At 43.0% G+C, this 19,688-nt stretch overlaps 1 protein-coding gene across 1 annotated transcript; it reads left to right on the top strand.

The window, feature by feature from the left end:
* Positions 1-5,696: 5,696 nt before the first annotated feature.
* Positions 5,697-18,978, top strand: HNRNPU (heterogeneous nuclear ribonucleoprotein U). Its single transcript, XM_083604268.1, has 14 exons — positions 5,697-6,605; positions 7,357-7,468; positions 7,562-7,635; positions 10,043-10,182; positions 11,482-11,581; positions 12,298-12,410; positions 12,638-12,901; positions 13,056-13,175; positions 13,811-13,939; positions 14,269-14,437; positions 14,889-15,134; positions 15,702-15,913; positions 17,563-17,634; positions 18,151-18,978. Exons 1-14 carry the CDS (start codon positions 5,906-5,908, stop codon positions 18,202-18,204), a joined length of 2,505 nt encoding a protein of 834 aa, XP_083460394.1. The 5' UTR covers positions 5,697-5,905; the 3' UTR covers positions 18,205-18,978.
* Positions 18,979-19,688: the final 710 nt, after the last annotated feature.

Genomic DNA, 19,688 nt, shown 5'->3' with positions numbered 1-19,688 from the left:
GTGTTGGTTCAAATGAGACCAAGAAGCCTACAAAGGATTTCTCTGCAAACATTGCTCCTGCTTGTGGATGGTTCCCGTTCAAATCATTTCCTTCCAGCATGGGCTTCCACATTTGTATTTCACCTGTACTTTATCTTTCGTGGGTACACATAGGCGAGTATATAAAATGTGATTGGGGAACCTGTGACCCTCTACATATCACTTTACTGCATCATCCTTGTCTGTTTGCTATGCTGACTCCAACCTCTGGAGGGCTACTGTTTCTGTACTTCTGCTAAAAGGAGTGCTTCTTCACCTCGGGTTAAGTACTTAATTCGTCCCAGAGGTCCGTACTTAACCTGAAACTGTTCTTAACCTGAAGCACCACTTTAGCTAATGGGGCCTCCTGCTGCCGCTGCGCTGCCGGAGCACGATTTCTGAAGCAAAGTTCTTAACCTGAAGCACTATTTCTGGGTTAGCGGAGTTTGTAACCTGAAATGTATGTAACCTGAAGCATATGTAACCCGAGGTACCACTGTACAATACTTCACAATCTAAACACAGCAGACTTTGACTGATTTTCTTGTCTGCCAATGAATCCTGTGACTTACAAAATCTCCCAATTTTTCATTGAAAGTGCACCCTAAAATAAGGTTACCAGGTGTCCCTGTTTCCCGGGGACAGTCCCCGGATTTACAAATCAGTCCCCATACAAAATCCATTGAAGTTGAAAAGTGTCCCCGGATTCATTGAAAAAAAATCTGGTAATCTTACCCTAAAACACACTCAACACTCCCTACAAATCCAGATTTTAGATCAGTAGTGGTGTGTAAACAAACTGTCCACTACAGATCTTCTCATAGAAGCACAGAAGTGTAGAGTTGAATGTAATCCTGAGGGTCATCTAGTCCAACCCCCTGGAATGCAGGAATAAAGGAACACTTGATCAGTTTCCAAGGAACACCAGAATTTAACAGAATGCAGTTTATTTACCAAATGCTAGGAACAAGTAACTGGGAATGGCATCCTCTTCATGTTCTGCATGCAAACTACAGAGACATATGATTGGTTGATGCTGAAAATCAATTGTTGATCTAAATCAATAATTTTTAGACACATATTCCTATAAAGATGGAAATTCCATTTAGGCATCATGGCTAATGGTTTTGATGTGCACTCCAATCCCATGCATGTTTACTCAAAAGTCAATGTTATTTTTTAAAAAATAGTCATGCATTGTTTGAAGATTAAAACTTATTTTGGTTCACATCAACCTGTCACTATTCAATTCAAGTGGACATCCCTGAATTCTAGTACCTTTTAAACTTTCAATCCTTCCCATAATTTACTACCCAGCACCACGGTCCTATGCAGATTTACTAGGGAGCTGGTGGTGCTGTGGTCTAAACCACAGAGCCTAGGGCTTGCTGATCAGCAGGTCAGCAGTTTGAATCCCCGCAACGGGGTGAGCTCCCATTGCTTGGTCCCTGCTCCTGCCCACCTAGCAGTTTAAACGCACGTCAAAGTGCAAATAGATAAATAAGTACCACTCCGGCGGGAAATGGCATTTCCGTGCACTGTTCTGGTTAGCCAGAAGCGGCTTAGTCATGCCGGCCACATGACCTGGAAGCTGTACATTGGCTCCCTCGGCCCGTAAAGCTAGATGAGCGCCGCAACCCCAGAGTCATCCGTGACTGGACCTAACAGTCAGGGGTCCCTTTACCTTTACCTTTAGGCCCTGTTGAGATCAATGAGATTTGAGTAAGTGTGGATAGAATTGAGTGGCATGCAGTGTTTTGACTGTGACCCCAGGGTCTCTGTGGTAGTCATGGTGATGGCTTACTGTTAAGTAAGGATTGGAAACTAGAAAGAAAATAACTTGCTTTTCCTCTGTTTTCATCACCTGCCACTCCTGCATAATATTGGACATAACTATGGTCTTCACAGCATACTGTCTTCATACTGCTGTGGAGAGTTTCCATCTACGTATCTGAAAAACCCAGGCAAGCCACATTCCTAAATCAGGCTGTGTACACATGGCAGTTTAAAGTGGAAGCATGCACTTCTTATTATTTGGGTTCTTATCCATGACATGTATAGCATTGTCCCATAAGTGTACTTCTACAAACTAAATTAAAATATGTGCTGCTATTGGTCAAGCTGTCACACGGGACTAGTAGGTGGAGAAAAGTACATCATGGACATGTGAGCAGAATGAACCCGCCACGCCATGACAAGGGCCTGCTCTTTTTGGGTGTGGGTAGTGAGTCAGTCACATCCTTTATTCTTATTGGTAGGGCGAAGGGGTGAGCCACCTCAAAATGAATAGATACACTGCAGAATTTCAAACTCTAGCCCAGACTACATCTTAGGTTGGGGGAAACTCAAAATCTTCTCTGACAGATCAGGAGCAATGAGACAGCCATATAAAATGGTCAAATGTTACCCTAAAACAAACTCCCCAGTTATATACAATTTGTATTAATTTTATATCAATAGATAGGTAGATAGTAGATAGGAAGGAAGGAAGGTAGGTAGGTAGGACTTCCAGTAATAAGGGTGCAGGGTTACATGACATTTTCTGTTTAACAAAAAAGCAGGCACTATATTCTTTGTAGTTTTGCCTTTCCGAGAGCACATGTTGCTTTTTAAAGCTTGCAAAACTGGTTTGACCAAAGATGGTATCTGACACATACATAAGCATGTGTACAATGACAGAAGTGGTTTATCTACAATTGTTCTTTCATATAGCTGAAAAAGTTACCTGGCCCGCCTCTATAGCAGGCATAGATAGGCAAACTCAGCCCTCCAGATGTTTTGGGACTACAACTCCCATCATCCCTGACCACTGGTCCTGTTAGCTAGGGATGATGGGAGTTGTAGTCCCAAATATCTGGAGGGGCGAGTTTGCCAAGCATGCTCTATAGAATCCTAGTTAAGCAATGAAAAGTGTGTATGTGTCTGTCTTACAAAGTTTTTATGCCATTTCTGAAAAGGTTCCTACCAGATTTTCAATTTATATGTGCTCCTTTTATTGGGTACAAAGACAAAAAAGTAAATAAAAGAGTCTTCAGAAGACAATGGGTCATTGTGTCTGGCTGTTAACCAGAAGGTTGGTGGTTTGAGCTCACCCAGGGACAGCTGTGGGCTGGATTCTTTCATTGCAAGGGGTTGGACTAGATGGCCCTTGGGGTCCCTTCCAACTCTAATTCTATGATTCTGTATTAATTACTTTATTATATAAGATGGCACTATGGTCTGCTGAAGTTGCATGAAAGATTTCAATGAGAATTAAACCATGTTCTCATGATGAAAGTGATTCTCTTATCTCTATTAGGAAACTTATTTATATTTCTACTTAATGTTTGCATTCATCAATGAATTGAACTGAGAATAGTCTTTTCAAAATAATCTCATGAAACCTGTTTCTATCATTTGTATTAAGCATTCCATTAATTTTAAGAAAGCAGGTTCTAGAACCCTAGGGCCTCCATAATAAGTTTATATCTGGAATATCCAAAAGCTAAAACTCTTGCTCTTTCACTCTTTCTTACAGTATATTTTTATGAGTAAAAAGAAAGCTTAGTTAACCTGTATCACAGCAGTCAATGTGACTGCCTCCAGATGTTGCAGGATTACAATTCCCATCAGCCCCAGCCAGCATACTCAATGTTCAGAGATCATGGGAGTTGTAGGCCAGCAACTTTTAGAGGGCACCAGGTAAACTGCCACTGATCTGCATAATGTGGGCATATCAAGTTTAGATTAAGTAATGAAAGGTTCTCATGGTTTACGTATTATGCTGTTATGCACATAACTCTTTGCACTTAAATGATACTTAGGTCTATCTCTTTTGATGCTGAAAAACTTCCCATGGATTTCTAATTTTCAGGGGCCTATTTTTATTCCCAAATGAGTATCCAACACTGCCTGACCCAATACCATCTACAGGAGAACATGGATGGGAGACATTTGAGGGATTGGCTCTTTGGGTCTGAGGCAGAAAGAGGCCTGACTTTTATTACTTTCTTTAAGTGCTCACCATGGTTTCCACTTATTAAATCTGTGAACTTTCGAGCTAGTTATTTAAAAAATCTTTTGTCTGCCCTGTAAAGAATCACCTTTACAGAGCTGCGCTTCCAGTCGATGCCTTCAGTGCTTCTGGACGGACAGTACAGTAAAATATGCTGCGAGGAAAGACTCCTTGGGGACAACCACGCATGGAGGACATATAATTATGCCATTACTTATTGTGATGCCCACACAAACCCAAGCATGGGCATAGCCAAGATTTATGGGTGTGGGTGTGTGCAGAACCTCAGTTAGTTAAGTATTTTTATTGACTTACTTGCTTGGGGGTGGCAGCTGCCCCCCCCCCTTGGTTATGCCCATGGACCCAAGGGGCTGATTTATAAAACCTGTGTTTGCGAAGGACATTAATTTAACCAGGGCAGAGAGGGTGAAATGGCTGCTGAGTGACGCTGATAACTCTCTAATTTAGAAAGTAGCTCCCTATGCCCTGGGATGCGGGTGGCGCTGTGGGTAAAACCTCAGCGCCTAGGACTTGCCGATCACCAGGTCGGCGGTTCGAATCCCCATGGCGGGGTGCGCTCGCGTTGCTCGGTCCCAGCGCCTGCCAATCTAGCAGTTCGAAAGCACCCCCAGGTGCAAGTAGATAAATAGGGACCGCTTACTAGCGGGAAGGTAAACGGCGTTTCCGTGTGCTGCGCTGGCTCGCCAGATACAGCTTGTCACGCTGGCCACGTGACCCGGAAGTGTCTTTGGACAGCGCTGCCCCCCGGCCTCTTAAGCGGAATGGGCGCGCAACCCCAGTCGGACACGACTGGCCCGTACGGGCAGGGGTACCTTTACCTTTATGCCCTGGAAGTTGGCAGCTAGGAAGATTATGGCAAAATAATTTGATAAACTAGCAAAGGGGACCTGGAGATTTAATTTGTATACAGTGGTACCTCGGGTTACATACACTTCAGGTTACAGACTTCGCTAACCCAGAAATAGTACCTCGGGTTAAGAACTTTGCTTCAGGGTGAAAACAGAAATTGTGCAGCAGCGGTGCAGCGGCAGCAGGAGGCCCCATTAGATAAAGTGGTGCTTCAGGTTAAGAACAGTTTCAGGTTAAGAAAAGACCTCCAGAACGAATTAAGTTATTAACCTGAGGTACCACTGTATTTTGCATGAGAATTACCTCTTATCCTATGTAACAAATAATTTAAGCAGATTTAACAGAGGCTTTATTGTATATGTAGCGATTGTTCATGTTTTTGGATGATTCAATGGCCTTTGGCTAGTGCAAGGAAGTTTATGATGATGATTTTTATTTCCAATTTCAGTTAAAAGCATATTCAGAGCTGTATGCCTGTGGAAACTTACCTGGGAGGAAGCCGCCTTGGGCTTAGCTCTGCAGAGGAGGCTATTGCCCAATACAAAATACTTAATAAATGCGCCAGGAGCAGAGCACAGAACGTTAACATTTTGATATCCAACCTGCAGCCCAATCCTAAAACTGCATTCTTGAAAAATAAATACAATCTAGCACTGCATTTGAATGTTTAAGTGTGCAGTTTCGCAGCCTTTGGGGCGCCACTGGTTCTGCCGCGCGAATATTACTGAACTATATTACCACTTTATCCTCGGGCTACTTGCGCCGTGGCCGCTCACGGTAAGAGCTGCGCGAAATTTGCTAGTTACGGTAGCGAGGGAGGGGCGAGGATATATTGGGCGCGCGGCGGGGGCGGGGTGAGTACAGCGCCTGCGTGCTCGAGCCCGCGAGGCGCGCTCACCGTCCCTGCCTCGCGAGCCTCGGTGAAAGGATTTGGCGCCAGGCGGGTCTCTCTTCTGCAGCTGCCGCAGCCACCCGAGCCAGCCACCTCCGCCCAGACCGCATCGAGTCCGTGCAGCCGCCGCCATGAGCTGCTCCCCGGTGAACGTGAAGAAGCTGAAGGTGTCGGAGCTGAAGGAGGAGCTGAAGAAGCGGCGCCTCTCCGACAGGGGCCTCAAGGCCGAGCTCATGGAGCGGCTCCAGACCGCGCTCGACCAGGAGGAGGCCGGCGGGGGAGGCCTGGCCGGCGGAGAACCCGGCAACGGCAACGCGGAGGAGATGGGCGAGGCCGCTCCGGGCAGCGGCGGAGCCCAGGAGGAGGACCTGGCCCTGGGAGGAGGAGGAGGAGGCCCCGACCAGGCCGCGGCCTGCGACGACGATGAGGAGGCCGAGTTCGGCGTCTGCCCCGGGGAAGAGGAGGAGGAGGAGGGCATGGATCTGGGCGAGGAGAACGGCGAAGGGGTGGCGGCCGGAGACGAGGAGGCGGCCGAAGACCTGGAGGACGACGAGAACGGCGACGACCAGGGCTTCCAGGAAGGGGAGGATGAGGAGGAAGAGGCCGCTGCCGCCGCCGCAGCCACCACTAGCGGCGGCGGCAACGCCAACGGCCACGGCGCCCAGCAGCAGCAGCAGCAGCAGCACGGCGCCGCGGCCAAGGAGGCGGCCGGGAAAGGCGCTGCCGCCTCGGAGGCCTCGGCCTCGACTCCGGCCTCCTCGGCCCAACCCGGCGCGAAGCAGCTGTCACCCGCCCAGCAGCAGAAGCCCGGCGGGCCTGCTCGTCCTGGGGGTGAGTAGTGCGTGGGACCCGGATGGGCGGCGGTTGGGAGCTCAGCAGCGAGGTCAGGGTCCGCCGCCATCTTTCTCTTTCGCTCCCCCCCCATCTCCACGGCCACCGCGCCTTTCCCCCCACCGCTGTCAGTGGAAGTGGGGAAGGCCCTCCCCGCGCGCCTGCCTTTGGGGATTTCCAGGCCAGGCCCGCCGCGTGTCTCTGCGGGGCGGGGGAGGGGAGCTTTGCGCCATTTCGCGAGCGTGGTGAGGAAGGGGCGCGCGAGGCGGGGGGAGGGGCGACTCGCAGGAGCCGCTGGGGCGCGCTGTGGAACGTGCGAGGGAACGTTTTGTGCTGTTCTGCGTCACATCCGTCCGTGGGGCGCTGTGGGCTCGAGTTCAAACGCTGAGTACAATGGAGGCGGAGGAATCCCTTTCGCAAAGCCTAGGCCGCGCGCGCCTGCCGAAATCAGGCCGTGGCGGGGGGAGGGGAAGGATGAGGAAGAGGTGGGCCTTTGGAGAGCCGCTGCTTAGGCGCGATCGTAGATCCGAGCGAAGACTTTCCCTGCTAACTCTGGAAGGTCAAATCGACAGCGGCAAATGTCAGAGGAGGCAGACCTTTAGTTTTCTGTGCACTTGAAGTTGTAAGATTTACGGGAAGCATTGTTACAAATGCGCCGCGAGAGTAGATGCTTTCCTAATAAGAGTAAAAAAAGTATGCTGTATTTTATCGTTTCTAACGTATCTTATTTCCCTCTTCAAAAAAAACGAAGGAGAAGCTAAAACTGAGCAAAAACCTGGGGAGAAAAAAAGGGGAGTTAAGCGGCCACGTGAGGACCATGGGCGAGGGTATTTTGAGTATATTGAAGAAAACAAATACAGCAGGTAAATCACTTTGGCGTGTTAAAGTTTTTCATGAAAGATTTTAATAATTTCAATTTGTTGAACTCAAGTGACTGACCTTTTTTTGTTGGCCAGGGCAAAGTCTCCTCAGCCACCTGTTGAAGAGGAAGATGAACACTTTGATGACACAATGGTTTGTCTTGATACTTGTAAGTATAAAAACACGCTTGTCGTTTAAAACAAACTTCTAAGACAGTCTGTTGATTCTTAAAAAAAAATTTGAGGAGCCATTTGTGTACCTGAGGTACAATTTCTGCTCTGCTCTGAAAATTTAGTTTTTCAATGCATTAGCTTTGAATTTAATCAGGACAACACAAAAGTGTAAAGTGTTGTTCTGTGCAAAAAGTGTGGCACAAAGGGAGAAACGGATGCTTTGAAAGGGGAAGCATTATTTGAAAAACGGAGATATGGGATATGCTAATTGATGTACAGTATGCTAATTGATGTAGGCAGTCAAAGGACCCCCTCCCACTTTATACCTGCATAAATACCTCAGTAGATAAAACTAACTGCGCTAAGATGCTTCATTAACAGGGAAAGTCCAATTAAGAGTACATCAAGAATTTTGTTCAATGTTAAGAATTATTTTCATTGGAAATAATTGCAAGTTTGAAACTGCTCAATTTGAACAGATACTGTATAATGGTAGCAAGTACTTTACTAATATTGTGTAACACTACTTTTGGAAAGTGGTGGAATTTTCCACCTTGTATTGCTTAGTATGTCTGCAGATGTTGGTTGGCAGCTGCAATCTTGCTGCCTCCCATCTGGACTGGGGGGGTATATTTGGAGTCCCAAGTCAATCTTGAGTTTTATTGGTAAAATCATGGAAACTGATAAGGAATATGTTTAAAAAGTGTTACCAAATGATAATGTAAGGGCATGTGTATTCTAACAAGATGATAAGCCATTGTTTGAGGTTGTAGGTATTTTCATAAGCTTTCACTTTAGAGCTTCATGCACATTCAAAATGACTTCATTAAGAACAATGAAACTTTAAAAAGTTCTGAGAAGTTATTCTGGGACAGTCTACAGTTACTTTGGCACATTTGCATTGCTCATGGAAAAGTAGTGAACTGTTGCACAGACAAGTTTATAGAGGGATTATGGAGGTATTTCCAGAAGACAAAGTGGCTATGCGATACTAATCCTTGGTTTGAAAAGTGATAGTACTGGGCAGTGAAGCTGCTGATCGTTGGTGTTTTAGAAAATTTCAAATTCATATGCTGCAGCACAAGATAAAGAATAGTAAACAACTTTATCATGTGCATGTTTACTTAAGTAAATTGTACCGAGTCCAGTTCAAGCTTAGTACTGTATTGGATATGTCTAGAATTGCATCTTAAACTGCAGTCCTCTGCACCCTTGGAAGTGAGGCCTACACTTTCTATTTCACTTACATAATATGAAAGTATTGTTTGATAGAACAATTGAGAGTATTTATAGCAAGGTTTCTATCTATGAATAGTGTCTGACTCAATGGCTCTATAAAAAGCAATAATCTCTTGAGGTGTTGAGACATTTGTATTATAGGACAACTTGTGTTTGGCTGAACATTGCCATCTTGAAATCCTTTCTCAGTCTACAGCTTATTCATGGAAAGTGGTATCAAAATAAGTTTTACTCTGATTAGACCCATTGAAATTAATGAACATTACAAAGTCAGGTCAATTAATTTCAGTGGGTTTACTTTGGGTAAAACTTAGTTGCATACCATCTAGTGGTTCTTAGGTTTTATATGCTAGAAAACACAATTAGATTTGGCAGAGCACCAGATAAGAGCACATTTTAAGTGTCTGCACACAAAGCTAGCCAAAGACAAATGATGATTACCGTATTTTTCGCCCCATAGGGCGCACCGGCCCATAGGGCGCACCTAGTTTTTTGGAGGGGAAATAAAAAAAAGAAATTATTCCCCCCCGCTGGGGTGGGGGAAGCCCGAGCTTCCCCCGACCCCAGCCCCCAGAACAGGCTGCTATCCGCAAGCCGTGGGAGAGCTGCACGATTTCGCGCAGCTCTCTCACGGCTTGCGGAGAGCTGCGCAAACCCCGAATCATGGGGCGTGCAGCGTGCCCCCAGCTTCTGGGTGCAGGCTTGCAAATAGCTTCCTGAAGCCTGGAGAGCAAGAGGGGTCGGTGCGCATCGACCCCTCTTGCTCTCCAGGCTTCAGCGAAAGCCTGCATTCGCCCCATAGGACGCACAGACATTTCCCCCTCATTTTTGGAGGGGAAAAATTGCGTCCTATAGGGCGAAAAATACGGTACTTCATAGGGTATGTGTGAAAATACATCATAGCTAAGCTAAACATAGATAATCCTGATTCCAGAGTGAAATAAGATGATAAGCTTCGGTCTTGAGCAAACGTCATCACTTTGCGTGAGAACCCTTAAGTAAAAGGGGGACTGTTAAATTTTGACTAATTCAAGAGTTACCTGTTGTGACAAAGAATAGCACTAAATCAAACTGATGTAACTTGATTCTTACAGGTGTTCTCCACTTTTTTTGTTCGACTGTAGTTGAACAGATTTCAACCATTTGATTTTCTTTTATTGACAGATAACTGTGATCTACACTTCAAAATTTCAAGAGATCGTTTTAGTGCTTCCTCATTGACAATGGAAAGTTTTGCCTTTCTTTGGGCTGGAGGGAGAGCATCCTATGGAGTTTCTAAAGGAAAAGTCTGTTTTGAGATGAAGGTAAGCCAGATCAGTATTGAAGACAGTTGTTCAACATTGCTTCTGAATGCTTATAGTTTCATCTGAAATCAAGCTAAATGAGGAGAGGAGAAACTACATTTTATTATGGAAAATACGTATTCTTGATTTCAACTGGGCAGTCATGCCCATTTCCAAGATACTCCCAGTCTATTCCCACCTATATGCTCCCTAACAGAGTCAGCATTTTGTGGGCAAGTTCAGCCTTTAAAAGAGCTGGGGGTATTTTTCTGGGGTGTTTGCCAATTCCCCACCCCCACCCGTCAATACTGCCCCTCATTAGCATGAAAGGTGTTGTCTTCGCTGCACAGGCATGCACACTCAGAATCATTTAAGTATGAGTATTACGCAACTCACAATAAAAATAGCTAAGAACATAACAGGTATTTTATCAATACCTGGAAAATTTAGCAGTAAAGTGCTATTTAACACAATAAAGCAATTATCCAATTAACCTTTCATACAAAAACCAGAATGGTTCTTCAATAATAATAGCATTTTGCAGCAGATCCTACACGTAGTATGCTTATTACCATCATTCAACATAATGTGCTTACCTGGTCACGATCGGCATCTCGGGAGTTCACCCAAGTAAGCGAGTGAGTTGCCAGTAGAGGGATGGAATGATTGATCCCTCTTGAAACAGTCTGTGTCTCTGTGCTGGGTGTAGACCAGGGCATGTGTTTCCTTTTTGTCCAACATGGTCACATGGGAAAGGACCACGCTGTTCCTTGATTATTAGCCTGCTGTGTTGCAATGCTAGATTCCCAGCTGGTAGACTACATAGTGTTTAGCATAGAAACATGGCAAGCTGCACTTTTATGCTCGGTGCACAAGGTGAAGCAAGTTGGTTGAGGAGGCAAAGAGCACTTGTTACTGGCTTGCAATATACAGTGGTACCTCGGGTTACATAGGCTTCAGGTTACATACTCCTCTAACCCACAAATATTGCCTCGGGTTAAGAACTTTGCTTCAGGATGAGAACAGAAATCGTGCTCCTGCGGCGCGGCAGCAGCAGGAGGCCCCATTGGCTAAAGTGGTGCTTCAGGTGAAGAACAGCTTCAGGTTAAGAACGGACCTCCGGAACGAATAAAGTACTTAACCTGAGGTACCACTGTATTTTACTAGCCTGCAATTTGCTCATAAGAGGAGCTGAAAACTTTTTTTAAAAAAAAAAGTGTATGAAAGACTGGTAATTTTGGAGCCTGATTGACAAGGCTAGCTAAGCTATACTTTTATTATAACTGTAATTAATAGCAATTCTTTTTATTACAAAAATAGGTAACTGAAAAGATCCCTGTCAAGCACCTGTATACAAAAGATATTGACATACATGAAGTGAGAGTTGGCTGGTCACTGAACACAAGTGGGATGCTGCTTGGTAAGCTTTTCCCTTAAAACATGGATTGTCATGGTGATTCGTCTTTTTGTAGGAATGGGTGTAGTACTTTTCTGAGTGCTTAAAAGAGGGAGATGATGAATCACTGTAGACAGAAAATGCGTGGTAAAACAATTTTGAAAAAAGAGTAACTACAACCACTATTTTTGTTAGTAATGGTAGTTAGAAGTTACATTTGAACTATGGAATCTGTTCCAGAAAACTCAGCACTTCGACAAAAGGAATATAGTGAAGTGCCAGCATACCTGACATCCTCTATTTTTATATTGGGCAAAGAATAGTGCTTTGAATCAAATCCCTTTAGCAACAGCACTCTTCACTTTTGTGCCTATTTCATGTCTCTGTCCCCCTGAGGAGCCTGGTACAGAAGGAATCGGGAGCTAATTCGTTGTGTGCTTGCCCGTAGTGAGTAGTTGGGTGAGAAGCTGAAGTAACATCCTACGCAGCTAATTTCCTTGGATTGGAAAGAAAATAATGGGACTTTCCCACCAGACCTGTGCTCTAAACTAAAGTTACTTTCTGAGCTCTCACATGAGCCATTCTCACTTTGCAGTGTACCACAGTGCTAGGATTCTGCAGTGGGTGGGGGTTATCTGTATGGTGCAGCTTTTATAGAAAAGCTTGAGGTTGAATGCTGGGTTACAAATACAGTAATTCAGAACTTGAAAGCCTCAACTGCAACTGTTCAAATTTATCAGGCGAGGAAGAGTTTTCTTACGGATACTCCTTGAAAGGAATAAAGACATGTAATTGTGAGATTGAAGACTTTGGTGAGAAATTTGATGAAAATGATGTGATCGGATGTTTTGCTGTAAGTATTTCCTTACTTGGAACGTCAGTTTCTATTTGCTGCTGTGCAGTTACCTGCTTTATAACAAAATGCACAACTTCATTTCCTTAATTAGGTATTGCACCTTTGCTTAATTTTCAAGTGTTTAGATTTTCCTTTAAATATCCACTCAAGCCTTACTAGATTTATTTCTAATTAATGAACCTGCCTAAGTTCATTTATGCTAACACTTTTTTTTTGTACAACAGAATTTTGATGGTGATGAAGTGGAACTTTCTTACTCAAAGAATGGACAGGAACTTGGCGTTGCTTTCAAAATCAGCAAGGAAGTTCTTTCTGAAAAGCCCATTTTCCCCCATGTTCTCTGCCATAACTGTGCTGTTGAATTTAACTTTGGCCAGAAGGATGAGCCGTACTTCCCCATACCAGAGGGGTACACCTTCATCCAGAATGTTCCCTTGGAAGATAGAGTTAGAGGACCCAAGGGACCAGAGCACAAGAAAGAATGTGAAGTAAGTAACGGTCCATTTTGAAATCATTGAAGCATGCCAGCTTGAGTATTTGTCTTGAGGCAGTTGATATGGGTACCACAAATGACAAGCCTTGTCTGTAGGGCAATTGGGGTATAAAATAAGAGCTTTCATTTTTTATGCCTAAACTCATTAGGTGGTAATGATGATTGGCTTGCCTGGTGCTGGGAAGACTACATGGGTTACCAAACATGCAGCAGAGAACCCTGGGAAGTACAATATCCTTGGAACAAATACTATTATGGACAAAATGATGGTAAGTTCCAACTCCTGCACAAATTTAGCATAATTCTATGGGTAGTTCATCCCACTATGTTCAGTGGGACTTATTCCCTACCTTAATTTTTAGGATTGCAACTTCAAGGTAACTCATTTGGAAACTTGTAGCCATCATGCATCTATTGTAATAAAGCTTAGATGTCTTTAACTCATTTAAGGGTACTGCTTTAGCAGTTGATGGCCCACTGAAAAGCTTTATTTCTATGGAGCGGGCATTTTCTAGATTGTTCATTTGGAAACTTAGAAGAAGCTGTTATTCCCCTAAAAGTATACACATCCTGCTTGAAATATTGGAACTCCAGATAAAAATAAGTCCAACTTGGTTTAGCTGCAGGCCGTTACGTGACACATTTGTTTTGAGATTTGCATGGTATATTAATAGTAAAGTGTCTGAATTAAACATTGAAAGGCACTGAATGATGGGATAAATTGGGTTGGCCTGTTTAATTCTTAGGATTGATCTCATGAGCATTTAGAACAAGTCATGTATTGCAAAACCATTGCCTAAAATGTTTCTAGTATTAGCAATTACAGACAATTTCTTGCTATTAAAAATACCCAATGAAAAGAACATTAATGGCAGTGAATGCTGGGCAACTTCTGTGTCCATAGGTTGCAGGTTTTAAGCGGCAAATGGCTGATACTGGAAAACTCAACACACTGTTGCAGAGAGCACCACAGTGTCTTGGCAAGTTTATTGAGATTGCTGCGCGTAAGAAACGGAACTTTATTCTGGATCAGGTATGGGGGCAAAAGTTCATTGTTTTACAAAATTCAGTTAAGCTGCCATTTGTTTAAGGGGGGGGTGTAGATTCTAAACTTCAATGGGAGATACAATATATATATTGAGGCAATAAAGTTAGAATATTAGCAGTTGTACTTAGGTTTGTAATATACATGAAATCGGGGAGAATGGTTATCCTAGCCTCTACGGCCTAACATGTACATAACTTCCTTCTACTTGTAAACTTCTTTGCATTTATACATGTGGAGGTGAAATCTAAGCACACTAATTTAACTTAGCTCTAACAATGACAGCTACGTGTAGTAAGTTACTGCATTTTTTTCAGACAAATGTGTCTGCAGCTGCGCAGAGGAGAAAAATGTGCCTGTTTGCAGGCTTCCAGCGCAAAGCAGTTGTTGTTTGCCCAAAAGATGAAGACTACAAGCAAAGAACACAAAAGAAGGCAGAGGTGGAGGGAAAAGATCTTCCAGAGCATGCAGTGCTCAAAATGAAAGGCATGGAACATAATCTATACTGTGTTCTAGGATGTTGAGTATCTGTTTAAAGGAATAATGTAAAAACCTAAAGATTCAAAATTTCTTGCCTTAAAACAGTTATGCCTCTTTAAAAAAAACTGGAAGACTTCTGTAACTTTGTAAGACAACACTATATTGTGTTCCCTCTGCTGCAGCCCTTAATACTACTTAAGTCATGATATGCTTCATGCAGATGCACAAAGCTGTCTTGGCATAAAGTGCCCTAGAAAACGAAGCTAAACGTGTTATAGCAGACGTGTGTTCCCAGTTCAACTTAATAGGGAGAATGTGTCAAGTTTTCAGGAATCTTGCTCCTAGCTTGAAGTGATGATTACTTGTCTTGTATTCCTTTTATATAGGAGGGGAACTTTGGCTTTTTCTAATGGCTTCAGAAATAAATACTGAATATTCAGGACTCTCTATCTTGTAGGAAATTTTACTCTGCCAGAGGTGTCAGAATGTTTTGATGAAATAATCTACGTAGAGTTGCAAAAAGAAGAAGCCCAGAAGCTTCTGGAACAGTACAAAGAAGAAAGCAAGAAGGCCCTTCCTCCAGAGAAAAAACAGAACACTGGTTCAAAGAAAAGTAACAAAAAGAGTGGTAAAAACCAGTTTAACAGAGGTGGACAGAGAGGACGCGGTGGATTTAACATGCGTGGCAACTTCAGAGGAGGAGGTATCCTGTGCTCCTAAAACTGCCTCTTAAATATTTTAATTTTTATACCCGAGGTTTTAGTTGCTTGCCCCAAAGAAGAGCAGAGCTTTGAGAATAGATCAATGTGGATGGAGACAATGTCTTCATTTCTGAAAAAAAAAAAAAAACAGCTGGAGGGGCCCAGGCATGGCTTTGATTTAGCAGGAAAAAATGTAATTCAGCATCCTAAAGCTTAATTTTTTTAAAGAAGCAGCTAGGTGTATGTTTATGGACAGAACCTCATGAAATCACCAGTGCTTGGGCTGAATAAGTTTTTGGTGGTTTGGGAGAGGGCTGTCACTATCTTTCCCCATAACTGTTCTTAAAGCAACCTCAGTTTGGACTCAGTTTTCAAATGCCTTGCCCCATGGAATTTCAATTTTGTCTTCCAAGTTTAAAGCTCCTTTACTAGAAAAAACTAACTTGTGCACAGGCTGAAATTAATGTCTATTACTAAATAGTCTTGTACTTCTCTTCTCTTCCCCAAGCCCCTGGGTCAAATTAAAGTATGCCATTGGGTCAATATTAATATTCTAACATTTTTCGCAGTCCCTGGAAATCGTGGAGGATACAACAGGAGAGGTGGTAACATGCCCCAACGTGGAGGTGGAGGAGGCGGTGGCAGTGGTGGGGCAATAGGCTACCCATACCCCCGTGGTCCTGTCTTTCCGGCCAGAGGTGGCGGTGGCGGAGGAGGTGGTTACTCAAACAGAGGAAACTATAACAGAGGTGGAATGCCCAACAGAGGGAACTATAACCAGGTAATTTGCTGTAGTCAGGAAGATGGCATTTTTGGCTGAATCTTTTGGTGCTCTCTTTAGCAACCAATACAGAAAGTATGTTTAAAAGTGTGATCCTAATAAATAACAATACTGTTCCTGAAGTATATGATGTACAATGTTTTTTCAAAGTTTTATAACACGTGCAATCCTGTAGTGCTGAAACCTAAGTTTTTTAAATTGTACTTTTGTCTTACGCTGTTCCAGTAGTTTATCTCAAGGAACCGATGAGGTCTATGCTCAGTGTCCTGCATTAGGTGCTCTCAAGGCCAATATATAGGAGCTGAAACAGATATAGTGGTACCTTGGTTTATGAACTTAATCCATTCTTAAACCAAAGCGTTCTTAAACCAAGGTGCGCTTTGCCGTAGAAAGCAATGCAAAATGGATTAATCCATTCCAGACTTCTGAAAACAAACCCCTAAATCAGCAATTTAACATGAATTTTACTATACAAGACCATTGATCCATAAAATGAAAGCAACAATCAATGTGTACTGTACTATAAAATAAATAAAACAGTATTGTAGATGATTAAAATTAAAAAAAATTACGTGCACTGATGATAGTCATTGTTTGGATGTGGGGCTTTTATCCATTTCCACAGTCATGGGGGAGAGTTGTGAGCCCGCCAACCATATGACTAGCGGCCGCAGCTTCCCTCCCTTGTGGCTGAGGGAAACGCCGTGATGACCCCCTTCTCTGCTGCCAGAAGTGTGGCACTCAAAACGGGAGTGCACCCCGAATGGAGTACGTTCATACTCCCCCAAAAAATATGCAAACAAGAACACTCATTTCCGGTTTTGAAGTGTTCGTAACTAGGCTGTTGGCTAGGTTGTTCGTAACCTTGAGGTACCACTGTATTGGAAACATAGGGTTTTACAGAGATCCCATATATAATTTATGCAACAGTGCAGCTGTGCTTTTTGTATGAAGTCCTGTTTTCTAATCAAGCATATTCCTCCGTGGATAGATAATGGAATGGGCAGAAGGTAGATTGGAATCTATTGGTTTATTCACTCTGAACCACCCAGAGACCTGTAAGAATCTCTGGCTCATAGTAGTTGTAGCAGAATTACCCCACCCCATAAACATTAGTATTTAAAATAGATTTGAGTGACATTACCATGATTTGTTTGTTTGAAAGGATTGAGCCTGTACCTGTGTGAAATTCCTGGGTTTAAAATTAATCTAAACCTCAAGATTTTAGTAAAAAAACACACACAAGTAATCTCACAAGCCTCTGCACCATCCCTCTGCTAGGTAGCATTTCATCCAGACGATGATCATAAGACCACTGACCATGTAATTAGTACGTATAGCAAGATCAGCACCACATTTGTTATTTGCTGGTTTAGCCTGATTCCCCAACTTGCATGTGTTCAGGAGCAGTACTTTACTGGCATATGGGTAAATACTGACTAGCAAGAAGAATTTGGAATAAATGTCTCTTGCCAGAATGTTGCCTTGATAGTTAGGAATCAACAGCAACTGAAGTCTTTTTATCTGAAAGTTTATTAACTGAAACATTTTTGAAGTTTACTACAGATAGCCGCCTGGGTGTGGTTTTGGCCATTGAATGGTGAAATGTTTAATTAACTACAAATCAATTTCTTGGACTTTCGTTACAGAACTTCAGAGGAAGGGGAAACAATCGTGGCTACAAAAATCAATCTCAGGGCTACAACCAGTGGCAGCAGGGTGTAAGTAAACTTTCTCAATCTGCAGCAAAATAAGAAGTAATGTTAAGTGTATGTTTTAACAAGTAAACCTTTATGAGAATATAAATAGCTTAAGAGTAACGTTAGTACAAGATGTAGTTTGTTCGTAATTTGTACTTCATACAGTGGAACCTCGGGTTGCGGACGTAATCCGTGACGGAGGCACGCCCGCAACCTTCAGCGCAGCATCTGCACACACGTATGATGCGATTTGGCGCTTCTGCACATGCGTGAGGCGAAACCCGGAAGTAACCCTTTCCGGTGCTTCCGGGTTTCCCGTGGTCCGCAGCCTGAAAACACGTAACCCGAAGCGTTTGTAACCAGAGGTACCACTGTATGTGTAAACAATCATAGGAGTGGGATTAAAGTATTAGGAAGTGTCCACACTTCACTCCCAATTGCATGCTTCAGATGTTTTTCATACACACCTACGGAATGTAGAAATAAAATTTGCTGATATTTGACAATGGTTAACAGTGTTTATCTTGGTTTTTGCAGCAATTCTGGGGTCAGAAGCCATGGAGTCAGCATTATCACCAAGGATACTATTGAATTCCCAAATAAAATGAACTGATCCATATTTCTTCAAAACCTTCACAAGAAGTCGACTGTTTTCTTTAGTAGGCTAACTTTTTAAACATTCCACAAGAGGAAGTGCCTGCAGGTTCCTTTTTTAGAAGCTTTGTGGGTTTGATTTTTTTTTTGTACATTTTTAATTGCAGTTTTAAAGTGAATCTTAAGAGAACCTCAGCATTGTGCACGATAAGAGAATGTGTCAGTATTTCAGGGTTCTGCATTTTATCTGTAAAATGTGACTTTTTTTTTACCACAACAAAAGTAAAATGTTGCTTTGTATCTGGTGTCCTCTTATTAAAGATTTTCTTTTCTCTTCTCCCCCCCCCCTTAAAAAAAATTCTAAGAAACAGTCGAGAGTCATCAAAACAGAAAAGTTAGCAACCAGGCTTGTTGTGGCCCCATGAATACTAATACTATGTAAATAATGCTCATTACACTCCATCTTCCACTCCATCCTCTCTATGCAGTTTCTAGGTATGGAAGAGGGGGAAGAGAAATAAGAATGGTCTTTTGGCAATAAGCTAGGTTGTATTTTTGTTTTTTAATTTGGCAAAGGGTTGAGGGTGGGGTTGCAAAGCAAACCTAAAGATTAAATAGTGAAGGTGGAGTGCATGTAAAACCTGGTTGCTTTTGTCTGTGGAGGCTCAACTTGTGAAGGTACACACCATCAACTTTTTTCCATTTGTTATGCATTTTGATTCTGAAAAAAGCTGGCTCTGCCCATTTCTTATTAAACAAACTTGTTGTAAATCCAGTTGTCTAATGGGATCTATATGAAGTTAGCTGTGTGTCTGTAACCTTTTCCCCACAAATACTGTGTATTTAGTGTGCTTGTAGTAGTAACTCCACCATTTTGTAAATGAAATTGTGATTCACCCATTTTATATCTAATTTTTAATCATGTTAGTTCTCAGATGGGTGTGTCTCCTTAGCCTGCTGATTTACTTATCTAAAGAAAGTGGGTGGAGAAATTAACTTTAGCCGTTTGTTTGCAATAAAATAAAATCATTTTACTCTTGTTCTGGGATTCTCACCACATTGGTCTAAAATCCCTTTAATGACTTTGAGGGGCAGGATACGCAAATATAGTGAGATGTATATGCACCACATGCATGCTTTCACATAATAAAGAGAACCAGTTGCTTAAGCAACTTAAAAACACTTGACAAGACTTCTGGAATCAGGAATCCGGTAGTCCCTTGTTGGAAGGAGTTTCTGAATTTCATGAAATGGATGGTAATATACCAGCACACAAATGTTTTAGTTTTGCAAAGAATAGCCAGTAGTATTTGTATATTGCAGGGTTGGTGCTTAGGCTAACAGAACTCTCAGTGGTGGTGGCAGCTGAAGCTCATAAAGGTAAAGGGACCCCTGACCACTAGGTCCAGTCACGGATGACTCGGGTTGTGGCACTCATTTCACTTTACTAGCTGAGGGAGCCGGCGTACAGCTTCCGGGTC

The sequence above is a fragment of the Podarcis filfolensis genome (assembly GCF_964270895.1).
Source record: "Podarcis filfolensis genome assembly, chromosome: 3".
NCBI lineage: Eukaryota > Metazoa > Chordata > Lepidosauria > Squamata > Lacertidae > Podarcis > Podarcis filfolensis.
The sequence above is the reverse complement of the archived record's forward strand: the minus strand, read 5'-3'. Positions and strand labels throughout refer to the sequence as shown.